General features: G+C 40.8%; 2 protein-coding genes across 7 annotated transcripts; both read right to left on the bottom strand.

Moving 5' to 3' along the window:
* Nucleotides 1-4288: 4288 nt before the first annotated feature.
* Nucleotides 4289-6482, bottom strand: rxfp3.2b (relaxin family peptide receptor 3.2b). The gene has a single exon (XM_061297757.1). The coding sequence runs from the start codon at nt 6244-6246 to the stop codon at nt 5050-5052; it is 1197 nt and encodes a 398-aa protein (XP_061153741.1). The 5' UTR covers nt 6247-6482; the 3' UTR covers nt 4289-5049.
* A 4865-nt stretch (nt 6483-11347) lies between these two features.
* Nucleotides 11348-16708, bottom strand: creb3l3a (cAMP responsive element binding protein 3-like 3a). 6 transcript variants are annotated; one of them, XM_061298355.1, is made up of 10 exons: nt 16413-16708; nt 15650-15769; nt 15298-15541; nt 15084-15241; nt 14037-14147; nt 13870-13976; nt 13447-13515; nt 13191-13275; nt 12480-12573; nt 11348-11951 (listed from the first exon to the last, which is right to left on the bottom strand). In XM_061298355.1, the coding sequence occupies exons 1-10, from the start codon at nt 16431-16433 to the stop codon at nt 11647-11649; spliced, it is 1314 nt and encodes a 437-aa protein (XP_061154339.1). In that variant the 5' UTR covers nt 16434-16708; the 3' UTR covers nt 11348-11646. The 6 variants fall into 6 exon arrangements, with proteins under 6 accessions (XP_061154339.1, XP_061154342.1, XP_061154341.1 ...); XM_061298358.1 differs by having other exon boundaries at nt 15650-15855; XM_061298357.1 differs by having other exon boundaries at nt 15084-15217; nt 16413-16705.
* Nucleotides 16709-21219: the final 4511 nt, after the last annotated feature.

Raw genomic sequence — 21219 nt, forward strand, 5'->3', positions numbered from 1 at the left:
ATAAGGACGCTCTCCGAGCGTTTATTTATCTATTTATTTATTTTTTAATCAAACTATGGGGCGTGCCGGCACATCTTTATCGCATCACGATAAGTCGATACATAACACAACCATGAATAGTAAATAACATCGACCAAGGCTATACACACATATTGGTTTTTCAATTTTATTAGATCAAACCCTTCGGGAAATTATGTCTAGGGTGACATGCAACGATATAACTTGAGATTGCTGTTGAGTGTCCAATGTCTACGTTCTGTTATTCTCTAACAAGTCTACTATGTTTCCATTAGCTGTCAAACAAAATCGTCTGGAAAGTGAGTCAAGTAAACAGCTGTGAGAAAATATGTTTTTCTCTCTCTTTAAATTCTAATTAACTTTTGAATCCCTCCCAGTCACGGCAGCACTTGATGAAGTGTCCCTGTGGAAAAGGTGAACTGCATGGAAAGACTTTAATTCAGAATAGCTTCTATTAACCTCGCCATGAATCTCAGCAAGAGTTTGAAAGGCATAAGATTAGAAATCTGACTTTTAAGGGTCACGCTTTGCCAGTGGGGGAAGGAAATTGGCCATCACGAGTGAATGAGATGCTTGCCATCGTGTCCTATAATAGAATAATCATTCATTTTTTTCCCTTCACCCTTTTGTCAGAACTGACTTGCTTAGCTGAACTGCTGTCTGGGGTTCTTAACGCCATCTCCAAGTGTTAAATTCCTTATTTTCCCTCCCGTGTATTCGAGCATTACTGGAGTCCTTGAATCAATCGTATTGTGAGAAACAAAATGGCGACGTTGGCTAAGGACATCAGGAGACAATACTGTTGAACACTTCATTTGTGGAGAAAGATAATACGAGTGGATTCTGTCATCAAGTTTTTATGAAATGTACAAAAGCAAGTTTTATTTGCTGCATTGCTTACGTTGTCAGAAAACAAAACAAATTCCTCTCTTTGTTCCTCAACGCTAGCTGTCACTGACATCATGGCTTTGTGAGTCACTTTAATCACTGTCTCTCAACTCATTTGTCACTCGCCACATTCACTGTGTCGTGCTGTCACACGTAACAAGAGTGCTTTCAATTATAGGAAATGTTCAAAAGCCTTGAAAACATTGGTCGCGGAAAGTAGTCTAACCCCTTTGGGGTTTGCTTTGGATTTCCTCTAATGGAGAGTAAAAAAGTCATCCTAATTAAATGTGAAAGGATTTAACGTTAGCTAGCGGCGGGACAAACTACTCGTCACGCCGTTTTGCACTCCAAGAGACAACAAATGTCGCCTTTTTTCTTTACCTAAGCCTAAAGTGAAAGGCCCCAGGGGATCAGCAAAACAAAGAGGGAGATAATATGAAAATGAGGTAAATACAGAAAATCCGGCTGCACATGGAGCCGGACGGAACCCTACTTCCAAATCATTTTGTCCAAATCATTTTGACCTTGCTTTATCGCGCATCTCCAAAGCCAACACTGGTCACGGCACACTGGCGTGATCTTTCTAGCTCTAAACCCGATGATAAGACAAAGCACTTTGGGCGCCGTCACTCAACAGACAGCAGCAAAATTCCCATCGTGAAGATTGCCCAGTTGCTGTTAGAATCTGACGTATGAATTTGAAAATTTTATGAATGCAGTCTTTACATTTAATAATCTTAAAATTTACAGAATAAAAGAAACTGATAGGGGCTTATCATCGACCCCTGAGGAATACCTTGTGAGGTTTTCAATGGTGATACTTGTGTATCTTTTCACACAACGGCCAGGGGAGGTTGGCGGGCAGCGTGGTGGTAAGCGCATTCATGCATTCACCCCATTCACCCCATTCAAAATTGGGTTGCACTCTGTCAACCGCCGAGGCTTCCGCTTGGATTTTTGCGGATATTTACTCGGACGGAACAATGCCCACCCCGAGCAAACATAGCATGATAAATAACCAGGGCAGCATCCAAAGTGATTATTACAGAGAAAAGAAACCGACATTTGCAAAAATAGGAGCCGAGCAGAGACCCGGTCGAGGAGTGATGAACGTATTGTATTCAGGCGTCTTTATACTCGGCATGAAAACATTTTGTGGCCTTGAGATTGAAAATTGAATTCATAGCAGAAAGTATAGAAATAAAAATGCTGCAAAATGTTTCAAGAAGTTGACTGAAACCTTTATGTGAGTATCATGGCGCTAGAAACTCAAAATTAGATGCTGGTTGAGATGACTAATTGGGAAATATCGAGAAAATGAAAAATAAAACTTTTGGAGGGAGCTGTGAATCCAAATGAATTCACAAAGAAAGTAATTTTTCATAACAAATGAGGTGGATACCATCTGGAAGAGCTCCACGATAATAAGCTCTCCATGTTGTGCATCATCATCATCATCTTCATCAGCCCCCCCCCCAGAGCTCAATCAGTATGACGCCTCACGTGTGAAGGCTACACAGCAAGCTTTTGCACGTCAGTTTCCCTGCATGTTCTTTTTGATCAAAATGACTCACGACGAATATGCCTCTCAAATAATTCCTTCTGAAGCTGAAAAAGTCAACGCGGCATCAAAAGAGCCTATAGGTGTCCTGCTAATGGGCCACGATTAGATGTGTCAAACACGATGCATAAGGAAAGGTCATCTCCTTGGATGCCATGCTACCTCCTACGATAGCTTCCTGTCCTTGGGGAGCATAATTGAGTATTGATGAAATGATTCTTGTCTTTTCATGTTTGTGCTTATTTCTTTCTACAACCCAATTTAAACTATAATGATAAAAAATAGATTTTCTCGAGGTGGGGTGCGAGAAAGGGATCTGAAAGTTATGTTAGAGCCGAAGCTCGAGATAACTCAACATAAAACGGTCCGGCATCATTACGGTCCACTAGATTTCGGTGTGGCAGTCATCACCATGGCAACCAGAGTCATCAATTCAAGGCGGTGCACGATAATAAAGATTCAAGGTTGAATAAACTACCACACATTGTGACTATAAGGTCAACAGATGCTGCTCCATTAACATGCAACGATCAATGTCACAAGGACAGTGACCGAGAACGGCACGCGACTAAGTAGAGAGGAAAAAAAAAAAAAGCTGAAAATTCTTTTGGTGCGCATGGCTGTCAACGTGGAAACAAAAATAATGAGGACGTTACATTTAGGTCGGTTGCAATGACAGGACTTTTTTTGTTTTGTTTCGGTCCACTGCCCAAGGGGAGTAAATAATTCAAAGAAACACGTCAGGCCTAAGCCGCTTCACCACTAATTAATGATAATTCTTTTTCTACCTTTCTAGGTGTTTTGCTAGAGGCAAAGTAGCTGGTTCAGTCCTTTTAACATAAAATGTGATTCTATCTGCTAAGCTAAAACACTTTTAATGTTGCAAAAAGAAACTAATAAAACAAACAATCTAACTGATATATGCTTAAATCATCTTAATGGGATGGAAAAATGTGAGGTGTAATCTTCTGAACTCCTATTTCCCTACTAACACCCATTTGGCGAATTCTGTTTGAAGGAGTTCAGTTACCACAAATGTTTTCGCAGTGCAAATTGGTGCCATTAATTTTTCGGGTTGTGCTTAGATCTAAGTCTGTGGACAAAAGTGTTTGAATCACGACTCGCCCTCAAACTTAGTCAGCCTCTAATTAGTGTCACTGTTTATCGCTCCGACAACGCTCATTATTTTCCAATGTAGCTTACATTGAACTGGTGTGAATTTACATAGCTTTGGCTTTAATGTTAGATTATATTGATAGCAACTATTTTGTTACTTGAGTCAATGTATAAAGATAATTAAATAGTAGCTAACAGATATTTGCATGATTTTTTTTTGGGGGGGGGGGGATTATGTCACAGATGCTCTGTGCCCTTTTAGCTTCTTTTTTTTGGGTTTTGTTTGACTTTTGAACAAGGCAGTCGAATCCAACGCCTCCTCAAGGACAGCCAAATTATACAGCTGAGTCCACAATGATTACGCCTCACAAAATGTATTTGCTCCTTCCTTACAGAAGATCACACATAAATGTCCCTTCAAATTGATTTAACCACAAAAACGTTTTTAATGCAAGGCGAGTATAACGAAGCGTCGTCCTTGGCCACAAGTACTTGTTTGTAAATTTGAGTCAAAGTCATTTTTAATTTGGCATATGTGTATATTTTAGCTGAGAAAAAAAGACTCAGTCATGTAATGAAAGATTGTGTCTGATAAATTCATGAAAAAAATTGAACACACTTTTTTTTCTTTGAAAGACTGGAAATGCTCATGGTTAACCTTTTTTTATTGCTCGTTTGAGAGAACAAAAAAACAATGTCGTTAATATTCATCTATATTGTATTTTATAGCAATGTTTAAAAACTGCTCACGACTCCTGTTAACTTTTTTTGTTCCGACTACAAACTAAACAAACTACACGTGCGGTGTGAATGAGGTCCATTGACATCACAATTTCACTTCACTGCCTTTGTTCTTAAATCTAGTAAGCTTCTTTTAATAACTTGTAAGCGATTTTCACAACATGAACAACGCACACCAACAGACAAAAGAGCAAACACTGCAATTAAAAAAAGCAAAACAAACTTCCGTTGTACGAATCACTGACTCCTCATCCGAAGCCGGAGGGATTTTTCCGTGAATATAAATTTGATACCTCGCCGCTCCTCGTTCGCAAATGTTAAATAAGGATTACACGTCGCAACCCTCGAGCTCATCCCAGATGAGCAGCTAAGTGCTTCAGCTCTCAAAAACTCATTCATGATTGACATTGATACATATTCATGATTACATTCCAGGAGAGGGGCGAGGAGGAGGGGAGGGGCATCACAATCAGGGTCTACCACAAAGAGACAAATGGTGAGAAAAAGTATTTGTGATTACATAACGCGGCAAAGGGGAAAGTGGGCCATGTCTCGCTGCGTCGCTGCATGATTGTTATTCTCACAAAAGCAGAATATAAATGAAGGAGTTGGCATTTGATGCCTTGATGGGATTTGGGTGAGGCCACTGACAGCCGCTTCCTCCACTTGGAAAACTGTCTCCGAGCCATCTAATCCGTCCGTCCGTCCGTCCATCTGTCTGCTGCTCACACATCCATTTGCACCAGCACCATGACGGGCGGCGCCTCTGCCACTTTGCCTTTGCGTCGCAGCAGATGAGTCAGACCCCTGAAGGATGGCGTGGTGCGGAGGACAAGCTCCTTGAGACCTGCCCGGAACTCGCGGCGGATCAGGCAGTAGAGCACCGGATTGAGGCAACTGTTGGTGTGCGCCAGGCACACAGTCAGCGGGAAAGCGTAGGCTTGGACGTTGTAGAAAGCTTTGCTGAAGGGCACCAGGTCAAACTTGATGAGCACCCCCCACAGTGTCAGAGCCTGATTGGGAAGCCAGCACAGAAAGAAGGACAGAACCACAATCACGATGGATTTGGTGACTTTGGAGCGACGGTTTTGTCGGCCTTGTTCCACCTCCGGATTGGCGGCGCCGGAAATGCGCCGGCTGAGGACGAGGCGTAGAAGTAGTAGGTAGCAGACGCTGATGATGATGAGAGGGATGAGGAAGCCAAGCAGGACTTTTTGAAGGTGGTACAAGCCCAAAAGAAGCTGCGGGTCCCAGTTGGCCGTTTCCGGGAAACGCACTAGGCAAAGTTCCTCGTCTGACACTTGGGCGGTGGTGGAGTAGATGGCGTGAGGCAACGTGACCAACAGAGACACGGCCCAGATCCCCAGACAGGTCCACTTAGCCCGTGTGGCCGCCGCCCTCCTGCTGTGCATCTTGAGCGCCGAGGAGATAGAATAATAACGCGCCACGCTCATGGCGGTGAGGAAGAAAACGCTGGCGTACATGTTCATGGTCGTCACCGAGCTGACGATCTTACACATGACTCTGCCGAACGGCCAACGGAAGTCCAACGCCGTGTCCACAGCCCAGAAGGGCAGAGTCAGCACAAACTGCAGGTCGGTGATGGCCAGCCCCATCACGAAGCAGTTGATGGACGATTGTTTCTGCCTGTAACGTGAGTGCAGCAGACACAGCGCCAGTACGTTGCCCACCAGCCCCAACGCACACACCACCGAGTAGACGCAGGCGATCATCACCCGGACCACAAGGCTGGAGGTGTCTCCTTGGAATTCCGATCCCGATTCCCTGGTGAGCAGCTGCAACCAGCAATGCAGCGACAGGTTTCCGCTGGAACTGCCGCTACAGTTCCCGCTGTTGTCTTCCGCCATCATCTGCTGCTGACATGACTCTGGAGCCAGACTTCCAACTCCGCTTTCGTTCATATCGGACCCAGTCGATCACATACCTCCCGCCGGGGCAAAGTTGGAGAGCCGGGGATTACGAAACAGGAGGCAAAGCGGTCGGGAAAGTGGCACGCAGCTCTGCATATTCTTCCTATATCTGTGTCAGGTTGCTCTAAAGCTGCCGCCCCGCTGTGATCTTCCTCTCCTCCTCCGCTCGACTACTCGCCGCTCTGTTGCTTATCGCTTTGCAAGTCAGAGCGCAACAGCTCACTAACGCTGACGGCGCTCATCTGGCCGACGGAGAGGAGTCATGCTTCGATTCCCGCTGCTACGTCAAAATTCTCAGGCATGACCGTTACGGGAGGGGGCGGGGCGTAGGAAAGAGGGCACAAACAATCGGGGTGACATCTCTGGGATTGTGTGGGTGAGCCTTGAAACGGAGCTCATATCATGAGAGTGTTAAGCGGCTCACGTCAGGGTTACACAACTTCTCCCTTACTTTTGAGCTACTTAAACACAGATAAACATATTTAACATTTTGAGACACCTGTTGGCTAAAAAAAAAAATAATGTTTTTTTTCTCCCCTCATATTCTGATTGTGACTTAATAAGATTATTTCTCCAAGGTTTTCTTCCCATTTTTTTTTTTTAGCACAATTAAATTAATCTGTATATCCGATTTGTTATACATAAATGTTTTGGTCCTTTAAATAAATCTCATCTTGAAATAAAGGCAAATAAACCATGAATACTATGAAAAAAAAAAGATCTACTTTGACGAGAGTGCGTGTACACATAAAATAGAGAGCGATATGAATATTTTTCAGCGTGCTGCATTTGAATGCTGTTACCACAATAAGAATAATAATAATTCTTCCCTGACACCACCAGTCAAACTTCAGCAACTCAGTATTATTAAAAAAATATATATTGTTGGCTGTCATAGTGTAATATAAGCAATAACTACTTCAAAGCCTTGTTGTTATGCTGCCAGCTTTCATAACGAAAGGTCTCGGAAAAATCCCATTTTTCATGCTGTCTTCAACTGGATGTACACCTGTCAACAAAGCTTAGTGTGATCCAAGATGGAAGTCATGTGCAGCTGACAGTCTTAATTAAAAAGCGAAACTGGACAGAAATCCTTCATTTGGATTTTGCTGCGGTTTAATCCATTGTGATTCATTTCTTGTTTTTTCAAAGACCTGGAAAACTCAACATTGAGGTTGTCAGGTTTCAAAATGAGTCATAGAAGTCTTAAAGGCAGCTGACATTTGAGTGGGTGCATATAAATTGCTCTCCACGGAATGTAAAGCAATGATGCTATACACTAATTACGCATCACACTGTATTCTACAATTTTTCCATCGGTTTGCAAGCAACGCTTTTTTTTCTTCCTCATTTTGCTTCAGTTTTTGCGAAAAACACTATTGACTAAGATTACGATGAAAATCGCATCTTTAGTTTTTACTTTGATTTTTTTTTCATTCCGATTAGCTTGATGGCACTTTTTTTTGTCGTTGGGCAATAAATACTGGACACCGGTATTTTCAATGATTTTCTACCTATTCAAAAATGCGACTCCTGAAACCCGGATGACAGCACAATTAAAAATGAAAGAATTACTCGATGCATGCGGCTTGATGGGATTGTGCCTCGAGCACTGAGTGCCTCCACGAATAAAAGAACAGCGTTCACATTCAACCTCATGGGAGCCGCGACTAGTGCTGAATGTGCACTGCCGAGTTTTTGAATAGCCTCCACAATTCTCTTGATCTTGAACACGAGACCATGAGGTTCATCTATCAGGCTAAAAGTTATCAGATTTATGGACCTTCTTCTTAATTTAAAAATGATAAGATCAATTATTGAGGTTTGGTCCAGACCATTAGTGCTTAATGACCAAACTCTACAATCGATTCAGGGCCTTTCATCTAATAGGCTAAAAAGTCGTTTTTTGAAAGACGTGATCTGCTATATTCATATTCTTCGAAATAAAACGTGAGAAAATGATTGTGCCCCTTTCAGAAAGGTTTGAGATAATTTCCTGAATATTCACCGCTTATACAAGTTGCTACGGACAACGACATTCAAACCGAGCGTCTTCTTACAATAGGAATATTATTCAAGTGGTCTTTTATTTGAATGAAAATGCACCGTGAATGTTGATGAAGCAAATATTCCCAAACAGCTATGCTGCTCTCCAAATTCACTTTCATCGCCTTGCTTTTGTCCGCAGTAGTGTTTTTTTTTGTTTTGGTTGTTTCTCGTCTCCCGACGGGCTGCGAAAAATCTTTCTCTGCTTCTTGACGTCATCTCCTCTAACAATAATGGACAATACAATCTCGATTTTTCCCTTTTCATTTTCTATTTTCAATGCAGCTCTTGTCTCGAATGACATCAACTTGTTGAACGACCCCTATAAAAGCAGCGTTAATTTAAATAGGTGTTGAAGTAGTTGCAATTATGGAATGTTTTGGGTATTAAAATGATTAATTGGCATCATTTTTGCTGCTTAAACCAGCCAATCAAATTAATCTAATCCTATCTCTTACTGACGGTAAAATGAACAGAAAACATAATGCGAGTATTGAATAACGTCCTCATTCCTTTAACTGTGTAGTAAATAAAAATGAGGTCTATATTTCGAAACATTTTAAGAAGGCGTACAGCTTCATCCAAAGCTGATTTAAAGCGCTTCCCACTCACTCAGCTGCCATAACATTTTGTCACCCGGCCTACAGTTGTGATACAGTGATCAGAAGCAGGAATAATTAAAGTGACTTAATGAGAATATATTTATTTCGGCACTATTTGAGCTTTTGTTGTAGTTTAGAACAATGATAGAGCCACTTGGCTATTTTTTTCATCGAAGTTTGCTTCTTTGGATTTTGTTTTATCTAAGGACAAACAAAAAGTTGGGAGACTGAAAGGCTTTGGCCCCGATCAACATCTGAAGAGGGTTTTTGGGGGGGGATTTTAGCAGTCTTAGAAATAAGCAAAACAAGTCATTCTGAAGGTCATGATGTTTTGAAGACTAAAAAAAGAAAGTTTTTTTTAATCAAAAGCTCAGCAATCTAAATGCCACCATGAATTTTAAATTAAACATGACTACATAACACAAATGTGAAAACTATTTTTTTCTAAAAAAACAAATGGTCTATAAAATCAGCTTTCCAAATGTGTGAATAATTTTGAATGATAAAATCACAATATTATGACAAAAAAGTATTATTTTACAAATTGTAAGACATGTCAGAGAAGTAAATTAATAATAAAAAAATAATAATAATAAAGAAAAGAAAATAATCATAGTCTTTTCTGAGAATCATGTCACATGAATAGCAACTACTCAATGCGGCTGAGCGACATGAACAAAATAGGCGCCGTTGAAAAGAATTCACCCAAATTAATTTCCAGTGTGTCACCGTTAATATCCGGCTGCATGTCACATGGTCAGTTTGATATTTGGATAGCTTACAGATTTGAGCAAAGCCGATAAGTGGCGTCCAGGCCGCAGACAAAATGAGGAGCAGTTAATACCGGAGGATGACTAATGAGCCTGATCCCGTCCAATCACCAAATAGACCCAAAAGCTTGTAATTACACATCATACATCCTAAATCCGAGAAAACCGAAAATACTGCTGAGAGTTATGCATTGTATGTAAGCTAATCCTCGCTATGTGTGTGATTAGAGCTGCAGACAAGCAAACATCTGACCAAGGATTGTCCTCATTGGGGGTCAGGCAAATATTGGAGCCCCTCTTAACTGATGAAAGGTTGTTTGGTGGTGTAAAAATGGAAGAAAGTTACGTGATTAGGCTCAGAAGTTTGGCAAACACCTTGGGCGGGCGGAAACATAAACGTTCAAATAGTTTCACATTTCTGTCAGGTGTCATCCATCGAGTCTCTTTGCAAATCCCCCTTTGGCTCAGCCTAATTGGAAAAGGCATGTTGTGTTTGCGGAAGCGTCAAGTTTTTACTGTCTCAACCTTAAAACTTTAATCCCATTTGTAGATTAAAGATGAGCGGATTTAGCCTTTTGACTTTGATGGACAAGATTCCTCTTATGGTTCGCCCCGCTTGGCGGGAGCTTGTCCGGGTGGAGAGGCTCCTCGGAGAATTTCCTTAATCAAAGTAATGCATTCGGATCTTGATTGGAGAAGCTTGTGCCTGAGACACTTCCATCCTGATTAAAACGAAGAGAAAATAACATTCTTCAATTTGCCGTACAGCTCATCCTAGAACAAAAGAAAGAACCATCCTACAATACATAGATGTCTGGCAGAGATAAACAATTGAAACTTTTATCTCCATGTATGATCACAATATTTGCATTTTCACTACGCAAAAGAAAATTATGATTAGACTCTTGCTGAGAATGCAAAAGCATTGTAGTACTGAAATGAATTAAATTTACACTTTCATGGTTTGGAGAAGACTGGAGTGAAGCTATCAGGAAGTATAAAGGCCACACATTGGATTTAATAATAATAATAATAATAATAATAATAATAATGATGCTGATAATAATTTCAAGAGGATTTAGTGAGCAACCCAAAGACTTTTATTTTGTATGGTCATGTTGCAGACACAAGCTTTTCCAATGAGTAAATATGTCAATACGTCTGGTGATAAGAGCTTGTCTATTCAACCTTTGGCTTAGTTTTCTCCCTTTCTATTGTCCCTGGTGACATATTTGCCCTTTGAGAGATGTCTTGTTTGTACATTGGATCAGCTGCTTCCGCAGAAGAATCGTGGAGAGTGTGGAGGTTTAACGTGGGGGAAGAAAGCTACATGGCACAGTGTTTGGCCACTTTACCTTTCAGAGATCTTTTACTTTTTTGGGGGGAAATATGCGAATCAATCAATAGAAATGTGTGTGCTGCTTCCCTGATGATCCAATATCATAGTTACATCTAAGTTAATTTTCACTAGGCCATCTCTAGTCGTTTTTATCACGTGTTAGCATTAAACTAGCTGATCATTTTTGGTTAAACCTTTTTTTTGTGGACATTTATTCTCTTCTGTATGAGCTTTACAGTAAATTTATAAGTGACAAACAAACAGCTTGAAGCAAGCACACTTGACCTCTTATTTGGAGAACCATGCTAGTGAGAGTAAGAACAGTTGCTGAGAAATTTGTTTTAAAAGTGTGTTTTAATCAATTTAAAGCATCTGAGAGGCGTAAAAGTATACAAAGATTGCTTTTTTTCTGTATATTGCTGATTTCTATGTAAAGGTTTGAACCAAATTAAGAAACGTTCTTGTTAGATCACACTTGAAAAGATGTAAGTTGACAGGCAATTTTAGTTTGACATTGAAATGCACACGACGATACAAAAGAGCACTGCAAATGAGAAAACTGCAAAGAAACAGAATCTTTACGACATGATTAAAAAAACAAACAAAAAAAAAAACAGCTTCACTGGAGCTTCTTTTACATGTCATCAGCGTTCGGCGGTAAGCCAGCAGAACGTTTGGGATTCAAAGTTACACTTGCTATGTGGCCGGTGACAGGGTCAATGTGGAAATGCCCCAGCGTTTCCTCCTGGCTGCGGTTCGGAGACATGGCGTCCAGTTCTTGGTTCAGCTTCATGTTCCCCATCAGGGTGGTGATTTCCAATCCCGCATCTGCCGGGAATCGCCCGTGCGCCGGCTTCGATTCGTCTTGGGTGGCCAACGGGGGATCGATGACGTGCAGCACGCGGGAGGCCTGCACGTTCTGCAGGGCACGTGACTGGACTGTGGGAAAATTAAGAGGCCAGAATGAAACAAACGCCTCTGGAAAAGTCCATTACTATAGTTTATGGGCTGCCATCTTAGCTGCGTTCATCGCCTGTGACAAGTTTTCCCTCAGTTATGAATAGCAAACCAAAAAGTCTGGACTTGCATAATATTTCATTCAATTTGATAGAATTTTTCCCCAAGGCTCCTCTCCACACACCATAAAAATGAAAGCAACATCAATAATGATCCGACTACTCATTACGGTCAAGGGTGAGCAGCAGATGAGCAGAAAGTAGGCGGGGCACAACTGCATTGATCGTCAGCCAATCACAATTTGCCACTCATATTTGGCGCTACTGACAATTTTGGATCTTAGCTGAACTTAACATGCATACTTTTGGTATGTCAGAGGGAAGGTCATTAAAGTTAGCTACTGAAATTGACAGCAAATCCTCATACAGCTAAAAAAAAGAATTCCCAAGTCTTCCACGTGTCACCCTTAACGGTCACGCTGGGAGCTATTTGCCATTCAAGGTTACTCACTTCTGACTGGGCTGAAGTCTCCTTGGCTAACTTTGGTGTCAGCGTAGGGCTTGAGGCTTGGGAAGAGGATTAGGGAGAAGGACAGTAGGAGTACCTGAGGGGGATAAAGAAGTCAAAAGGAGACAAGAAAGCGGGAGGAGAGGGGGAAAAACACTGCTTGCATATTTTTCACGGAATGCATTTAGAGTTAGTCGCTTCGACAAATAAATGCCACCCTCAAAAATTAAGCTTTCTTTTTCCAGTGGTGTGAAGTGACAACTATTTCTCCAGATATCACTAATTTATTTGACTCTTTTTTTTTTTTTTTATATTACATGCCCTCAATTTAATCATTTGCGGATGTTTTTATTTAATGATCTAGTAATCCCTAATAAACAGGAAGCACTGTGTCGTTGGTGCATCTTTTCTGTGCTTCTCTAGTTCATCATAACCTATTCAGTGACACACATCCATATCCATTAAAGCTCAAATTTCAAATATTCTTCCCTCCTTATAGCCTTGGGCGGCGTACGCTGTGCTACGGCGCTGATCAAAGACGGAACATGGCTTCCATTCAAAAAAGGTACTTTTAGATTTAAGGATTGTGCTTTTTTTCTTGTGTGTCTTCAGAGATTGTCATGTCATGATTGGGCTTTTAGTTGGCTTTCACATTTTGGATTGCTATCAGGATTTTTTTTTTTTTATAATATATATCGGCCGACGAGTTCATACCAACACACACGTTCCAGTCTGGGCCGGCTTGTTAGTTGTATTCATGACCAGAGCTTGGAGCCGGCGCAACTGTTCCATTAGTGAACTGCGGAGACAAATCCATGAAAGAATAATCAGAAAGAAGATAATGTAAAATGAATGATGTGAAGGCTGGGTGGCAAAGGAAGATGTAGGAGAGGTTGTGAAGTGGATGACTCCTTTCGGATTACAGCGTGAGGTCTCGCGCCGAGAAGGGTTCCATTTTATAGTCGCTTACATGTTACATTTCTCCAGCTGAGACACTTTCCGCTGAAGTTCCTGGTTATGTGCGCTGCATGCAGCCATTCTGAAAACACACATATACCCAGAAAGAGTACAAGCTGTGCTCAAATTGGAAGGCTTGGCAAAATGGTTTGGTTACAACTGCTATTCCAACAGAACACTTCAAGTTCGTATAGAGCAGAGTTTGAATATTCAATTCATTTGCTATTCGCTGCAAGGCTCAATCACCATCCCACTATGTTAGCGAGATAATTGCTATATTCACTGCCAGCCAAGTTAAAATGGAACTTGGACGTCTATAGCCGTCAATGGTAGTGAACGGGTTAACACTGGAAAAATAGTGAGAAGAGTTCAAAAGAAATTTTAGCCACGCTACTGCTCAAATGCTCAGAGCAATCTAAATGTTAAAAACTGTTACCTGCTTTCCAATCCATCAATGTACTCTTTCTTCTTTTTGCGGCTCTCCTGGGCCGACTGCTTATTGCGAATCTTTCTGCGTATTTTCTTCAGGATCCTTTCTTCATACTGATTGGAATAGATTTTTTTGGAGTGAGTGGTTTGAACTGGTTTGTTCTTATAACGAACCTTGGTGAGTGGTAGTTGGCTGGGTAGAGTCACGCCTTCCTTGGCGAGGAGCTTCTTCTCGTCTTCATTGAGAATCAGTTCTTGAATGGACTGTTGGAACGGCTGCGGAGGCTGGAAGGGAGACGGCACATGTGATTCAGTAGGAGGTGCTGCTCTTAATTACACTTCCTCACTGCCGTCGCCCGATTACAGCTTGCCGCCGGTCTCCCTGCGGCCTCTCAAGGCATAGTTAAATTAGCATGCCACTTGCCGCCATTGCTCTCATTCCTGCGCCAAGCCTCGAGAAATCACAGTGTGATGAGCCAAGCGGCATTCTGCCACTCATCGCCTTAATCAACTGGGCTGGAAAGCTTGGATCAATACTTGATTTTTATTTTTTTTTTTATACTCCTTGTGTCTGAATAATTAAGATAAAAAGAAATGAAATATTTCCTATATTAATTAAGGACTGGCTGGGCTGCGTCTATTCAGAATGCTTTTTTTTTTTTGTTTTGTTTGGACTGACTTAATTACCGTAATTTTCGGACTATAAGTCGCACCGGAGTATAAGTCGCACCAGCCATAAAATGCCCAAAAAAGTGAAAAAAACCATATATATGTATATAAGTCGCCCCCCCACCCAAACTAGGAAAAAAAAACGCGACTTAAAACGGCCTTGAGTTTGACACCTGTATTTAACGCCATGTTAGCTTAACGAGTGCTCCGATTTTTCCGCTCATATTTTGTTCATTTTTACGATGAGTTTGACGATATCCTGAATGTAACTCATAAAATAACTTTTAAAAGAATCATTTCAATAAAGATTTGTTTTGAAAGAGTAATTGTTGATGAGGAATCTGATTACGTTTTTCAAGATAACAGTAGCAACACTGAATAATAAAATGGTTGCCGTCGTGCATCTTGCACCAAGTCGAGATTTCCGTTCCCACTGGAGTGTCGGAAACCGCCGAGGATCCATGTATCTTACAGACTCTCAAATATAAACAGTGAGTCAAAGCATTATCAGCCATAATCCTTCAGTTCACTCCCCCATTTTGTCTCACTTGCCGGCTCAGTTGTGCCACTCAGCAAGAGATCCTTAACAGTCAGAGACGAGCCGGAGCACGGCGGCTCTCTGTTTACGTCCGCAGAATATTGTGGATATCTCGTCCTCTCCGCGGGGTGCTCGCCTTCCCAGACATCTTCAAAAACACACACGAATGAAACTAATATCACAATAAACAATCAGTATTGCGTTCGCTAGCAAGTGAACTAAGCTAACTTAGTTTGAAGGACGTTTGAGCCTCCAAGGCTGCTTTGGCCTGTGACCTCAGACCCATACAATGAATATCCTCGGGGGGGCTCTCAGGTCGCTGTGGGCTATCCATCTGATCCGAAGGCGGGTCTTCGCTGATCCCGCTGTCGCTCGGCGAGGGGGACCAGATCGGCGAACCCGACGCTGATTCTCCTCCACTTAATAAGGCGTTGAGGAAGTCGGCATCCGCCTGTTCAGCCAGCTGGAGCATCTGCTCGGGTGGAAGGTTTGATTATTTTTCTAGTCTTGTATACGAGGTAACATGCTGAGATGATAGTCCGGCGACAAGGAAAAGTAGATGATTGACGGTTTTACGCACGTTTGGTTCCTGCTCTGGCCAGTGGTGCTGCCGGTTGCATTGTTGTCCCGCTTCTTCATGCCGAAGGATTCCATCATTTTGATCAAACAGCCAATCCAGCAGCTCCATGCCGTCATACGCCTGCTGTCATGTGTCATTTGTCAAGTTTCTTTTTCCGGAAGTCACACTCAGGTCAAAAGGCCACGACTCCCCCAGCCGCTTCTTCACTGCTTGATCATGATTTGTCAAGTGTCAGGTACAATACGTATGTTCCCTGCTCGTCTATATCGGCGTAAAAAGTCACCTTGTGGTTCAAGTTAAAAAGTTTGTGAAGACCCACAGAACCAAACCAAACCATTTTGACAATATCGCCAATAATATTTCACAGGGTTAAAAACAAGAGCCGTATCAAATATTCCATAATTTTTTTTTCGCCCAACTGATTCATTAAAATAATACATCTATTCTCTCTGTAGTTGGAACTGCAATAAAACTCAGTGATCCTTTGTGATAGCAGCAGTATCAACTTATTAAATCCAATATAAGAGCTGAATCTAAAATTCTCCCTTTGGCGAGATAATGACTCACAGTTTTGATTGACACTCCCTTAAAAGTATGTATTGCGGTCATGTCGGTGAAATCGGTTATTGAACTGACAAAAAATTCGGTCTGATTAATGATCATAGCCGTATCCATTAAACTTTATACTTATAATCACAGAATAACCTGTAATACGTTTTCACTGTCATATGTTGATGTAAATATATTAAACTACAGTATTTACCTGGTCAGAGTAGTGCTCCATAGTTTCCCTTCTTGGGTCGTAAATCAAGGAGACAAATAAAATCCTTTCAAAATATCCTTTTTTTTTCCTGTTGAGAAGCTCTGCTGATGAAGACTTTCTATTGAATCACTCAGCTGCTTTTGTTGGGTCCAAAGTTGAAACTCCAACGCAGCACACCCAGTCGGCCAGAATGCTTGTCCCCTATTGGAGTAGATCAGATCGAACCTGATTGGCCGCTTAAGCACACACTGTTTTACATCTGGAGAAGGTCTTCGCTTGAAGATGGTTAGACCAAAGTCTTTATTTCCGTAACTTGTTGTTGACATATTCCTTACGACCTTTGCCATACTTTTGAGAGACAATAGAACAACACAGCAAAACCTGGAACGTAAAAGTTAGCAAATCAGAAGAGAATTATAATGGCAATTTGAGTTAGCTTCCCCCCCCCAAAAAAAACCCGCAGATCATCAATTGATTGATTATTGTGCAAGATTTGAGACAAAAGTATGCTTGGACAAGTTTTTTTTTTGTAACCCTGCCAAAAGACAAACTCGATGACTCAACAGCCTGACAAAACAACGGAACGGGACAAACATAGCCTCCTTGGCAGCTATAGAATTTAGAGGCAGCAAACACGTGTTTCCACATTTAACTTCACAACGCTGCCAGAAAACGTAGGAGGAAACAGAAGCAAGTGTCACCGCATGATATGAGCATGGAGGTCATGGAATAGGACTGCAAGTATAGGTGAAAATGGAATTGAACTCGATTTCTCTGTACAAAGCAAGAAGTCACAAAGTCATGCTAGTTGAGCCATAAAAAAGAGGAACATTATGTAATGGTTTGATTACGGTTCCAAAGGGCTCTGCAATAACTGCATGAGCTAGAAACGAAAGCACTGCTTTAAAAAAGAAAAGAAAACCTTAATTCAAGCGCATATGGATTTTTTTGTACGGTTTGCAGCACACATTTTCAAAAAGATTTTTTCTAAAAATCCTTTAACTTTGTATAATTGAGGTACTTCATTTTTATTTTTATTTTTTTTAATAGAAGGTGCCTGCTTTGCTTGTAAACACTAGCGCAAGCATCTAATGAGTAAATTCTCAGTGGGGTGCCTCTAGTAGTTCATGAATTAATCAGTTGTATTCATTTTTCATTTTTCATTTTGATATTTAAAAGCTGCTTAATTTTAATTGTTAAAAAAACCCAACTTCTATTACGCTAAGGTTCTGAAATACGATCGCTTAATTCTGACATATAAATTGTGTGGCATTTTGAAATACAATATACGTCCTCGCTCAACAAAGGTTGGAAAATAAATTTTAACTTTGCATCTCTTTCCACATCTCATAAATATAAAATATGTTGTTTTGATGATAATTTCAACATCATAAATGCACTCAGATCAGTGCAGCATTATCCTGGCTAGAAAATCCTGCAAGCGCAAATCCTCAGGAGATAGCTTTCCTTCCAAATGTAAGGTCAGCAGGTCGACTGCGGTGTGAAATATTCATCGATTGACGTCCACGAGGAAGCGGATTCACTACAGCACTATTTACAGGATGTCTCGCTTCCTCAGGGAATCCTGCCGCGAGCTAGCTACCTAAAGGCAAGGCAAAAAAAAAAAAATGCATAATGACTCCTTTGTTAGCTTAGCTGTCAATGATGACTCGCTATGACATTTGACAATGAGCTCCTTTTTGCCATCCGAGCATCACAGATATGTAAAATGAAGGTCAAACGATAACAGGCCTCTAATTGAAAGTTGGGATGCAAAATATGCTAATGAGCCTTTTTGGAGCCTCTGGAAAAAAAACATCGCGTAGAGATGCAGGGACCCAAATGCCATTCATTAGCCGAAATGCCAGTCTGACAAATGCGGTGCACTCTTAAGACCTCTCAGGTGCGTTACTTTGATGGGAGAATTCCCAACCCGTCATCTGGAATACCAAAAAAAAACTTTAGATCATTTGTGTTTTACTTAGTTTGGACATACACAGATGATGAAAATATGTTCAAATAATAGCACGTCTCTATTTTTATCAACATATCTCTCGCCGAAGTCGTTGTTGCTATTTTTTTTTGCAAAACTTGCTGCATACATAAATATGAACCAAAAAATATCTTCCACCAACTAGGTAGCATAGCGGGAAGATCAGTGCAGCCAGCCAATGCGATGGGATCATTTGCATCAACTCTCATGTGAGTTGGCCTCAACATCAAGGCTGAGCAACTTCTCTGATATGTGTGATGTCACACGCGGTAAGAGTCGGTGTCGGTGTGCCGCGATGTTCCACGCTTGTGCTATCAGAAAGTCACAAAGTCTCTGGAAGAAGAAAAAGTTATTGATGAAGGGGTGGCACAAGGAAACTGGAAGTTTTCTTTTTTCCACGTGACCCAAAAGGGTTTTGATCGATAACAAGTTTTCAGAAAATTGTTTCTCCACATGCATTGTTATTTTATTGGCACTTTTGAGCGTCGACCTACGATGAACTCATCATTACAATAGTAATGACGCACAAACACAACAGGGACCGTTTTGCCTTTAAAACAAGAAAAGCACACCCCTGCTGTGCATTGAGCTATTTTGTTGCATTGATCTGGGCCACGGCACTCAAGGTTGTCCCCTTCCATTTACTGTCTCCATTCATTCCATTCATTATCGAATGGTCCTATTATGTCCTCAAGAGCAAGTGGGCAGAAGCCTCATTTTTTTTTTTTTTTGTTCTCACGTGAGAGATTGTTAAAAACGAGGGTAACTATAGCAACCGGAATCATATGTTATTCTGCTTTGTGGGATATTTGTGGACAATTCAAGTGAGGGTCATTGCCATTAAAGAATAATGATTTTTCTTCCAGCCTTTGTACAGTAAATAAAAGAATGGATGAATAATTAATCTTATTTGCGTTATTTATTTGTATAGTTATTCATTTATTTATTTATTTATTTGTTCGTTCGTTATTTCGTCCGTCCATCCGTCTGTTTATGTATTTAGTTATTATGTGGGTGGGACTTCTGTATCATTCAAAATATTTCTTTTTTAAGACTGCACACTGTACCAATGCCTCTTTTTGCCTCCCCTCAAGAGACCACAGTTTTTCTTAAGTCTTTTCATGAATTGGTGAGTCACTATACGATCTGTTTCCGTCATGGAGGAATAGCTTTTTGGCCTGTAATTGGCTTCTGTCAATCGGGAGCGAGTGCTGCAGCTTCACATCGCCACATTTTAAAGCAAAGTTCACTTGATGAGACTTTCATCCCCTGCACCCAATTTCATTGGTCTACCAATGAATTCCCACTCGACCTTTTTCCCGCTGTTTCCACAGATATGGAGGAACTTCTAAAGCTTGATACAGTGGCCTCGCATGCAGTGGAGTTTCCCCTCATCTCAATTGATTTTCCAAGCACGACTTAGGGCTAATCTTCGTATTACATGTCTTGCTCAACCATGTTAACCAAGATTAAATGAAAAGATTGAGAAGTGTAACAAAGGCAGCGATAAGACAACATCCTTAAAAATGGTTTTAGACTCTTGAAGAGGATCTCAAGTCTCAACATTTTGTTACAATAATATGTTCTGTGCACCCCTACTCATCTAAACACGGCATTCTTATTAATATTCCACTTGTGGAAGATAAACTAAGTAGCAAAATCCACAATTTTTTTCTCCATCTCAAGGGGGCGGCCATTTTGTCACTTGCTGTTGACTGACAATGACATCACAGTTGCTTAAGACTCAGCTGACCAAACTGTATTTTGTTTGTTGTTTTGTTTGTTTTCTTGTAATGTTTGTTACACACAATTCTTCAGCACCCCTTGGCAAGCCCACAAACATTTACTCTAACTGTCGTCCCTAATAAATGTAATCCCCAAATCTGATTTACGAATGACACAAATGCCACCGACTACATTAATCTTGATTAAAACCGGTCCCTGTTTTTAAATGTGGTACGCTGGCGTGAATTCATTTGTGTTTATATGGTGGGAAAAGATTAAACAAACCCAGCGGGGCATTCTTGGAATAAATACAATGACATCCCATGCTGTGGCAAATCCCGTGACAGCAACACAACTGGGTGGATTACCAGCAGTGATGGCTGCCAAAATAAATGGCTGTTCCAATTGTGGTCTGCTTGTTTGGGCTCTCGTTGATGCAGATGGTGCTCCTGCACGTGAACAAAATCTACAGGTGACTTGTTGACAAAATTGGACAAAAAATTGCAATCAGTAGCAACCCAATTATTTCTGTGATTGAAATTCGACTTCATTATTTTTTGCCATCTTTTCATTGATGCATTTGTTTCCAATGGAGTTGTTTTTTAAATGAGCGAAGACAAAACAACAAATTATGAATTTAATAAATACTATAAAATGCATTCACTCTTTTATATGATGGTAAATACATAGTTTTTAATCCAATAAATGGGCATTGTTCTCAATGGGCAACATTTTAACAATTATTTGCCCGCTAGAAGAATGAGTTTGACACTTTTACTCAGTGAGTTGTCGTCTCGGGAAGAATGGAACATTGCTGCCCTCTGGTGGCTTAAAACCGTAAGTAAACGTTTAACTATTTTATTCAGTCTACTGTTTGTGTCGTCTCACAATTTACCGTAATTTGTTGGAAAAGGAGACAAATTAGACGAGTGATAATAATGGTGAGGTCTAAAGTGCTCCATAAGGAATACATTAGTTGTTTTGCTAGCATTAAATTATCTTTTCAAATTGTTATTTTACAACAGTTCAACATTCTCTATTATTTTACAGAAATAGTTGACTATATAGTGGATTTCATTTCCAGCCATG

The sequence above is a fragment of the Syngnathus typhle genome, linkage group LG14 (assembly GCF_033458585.1).
Source record: "Syngnathus typhle isolate RoL2023-S1 ecotype Sweden linkage group LG14, RoL_Styp_1.0, whole genome shotgun sequence".
Classification (NCBI taxonomy): Eukaryota; Metazoa; Chordata; class Actinopteri; order Syngnathiformes; family Syngnathidae; genus Syngnathus; species Syngnathus typhle.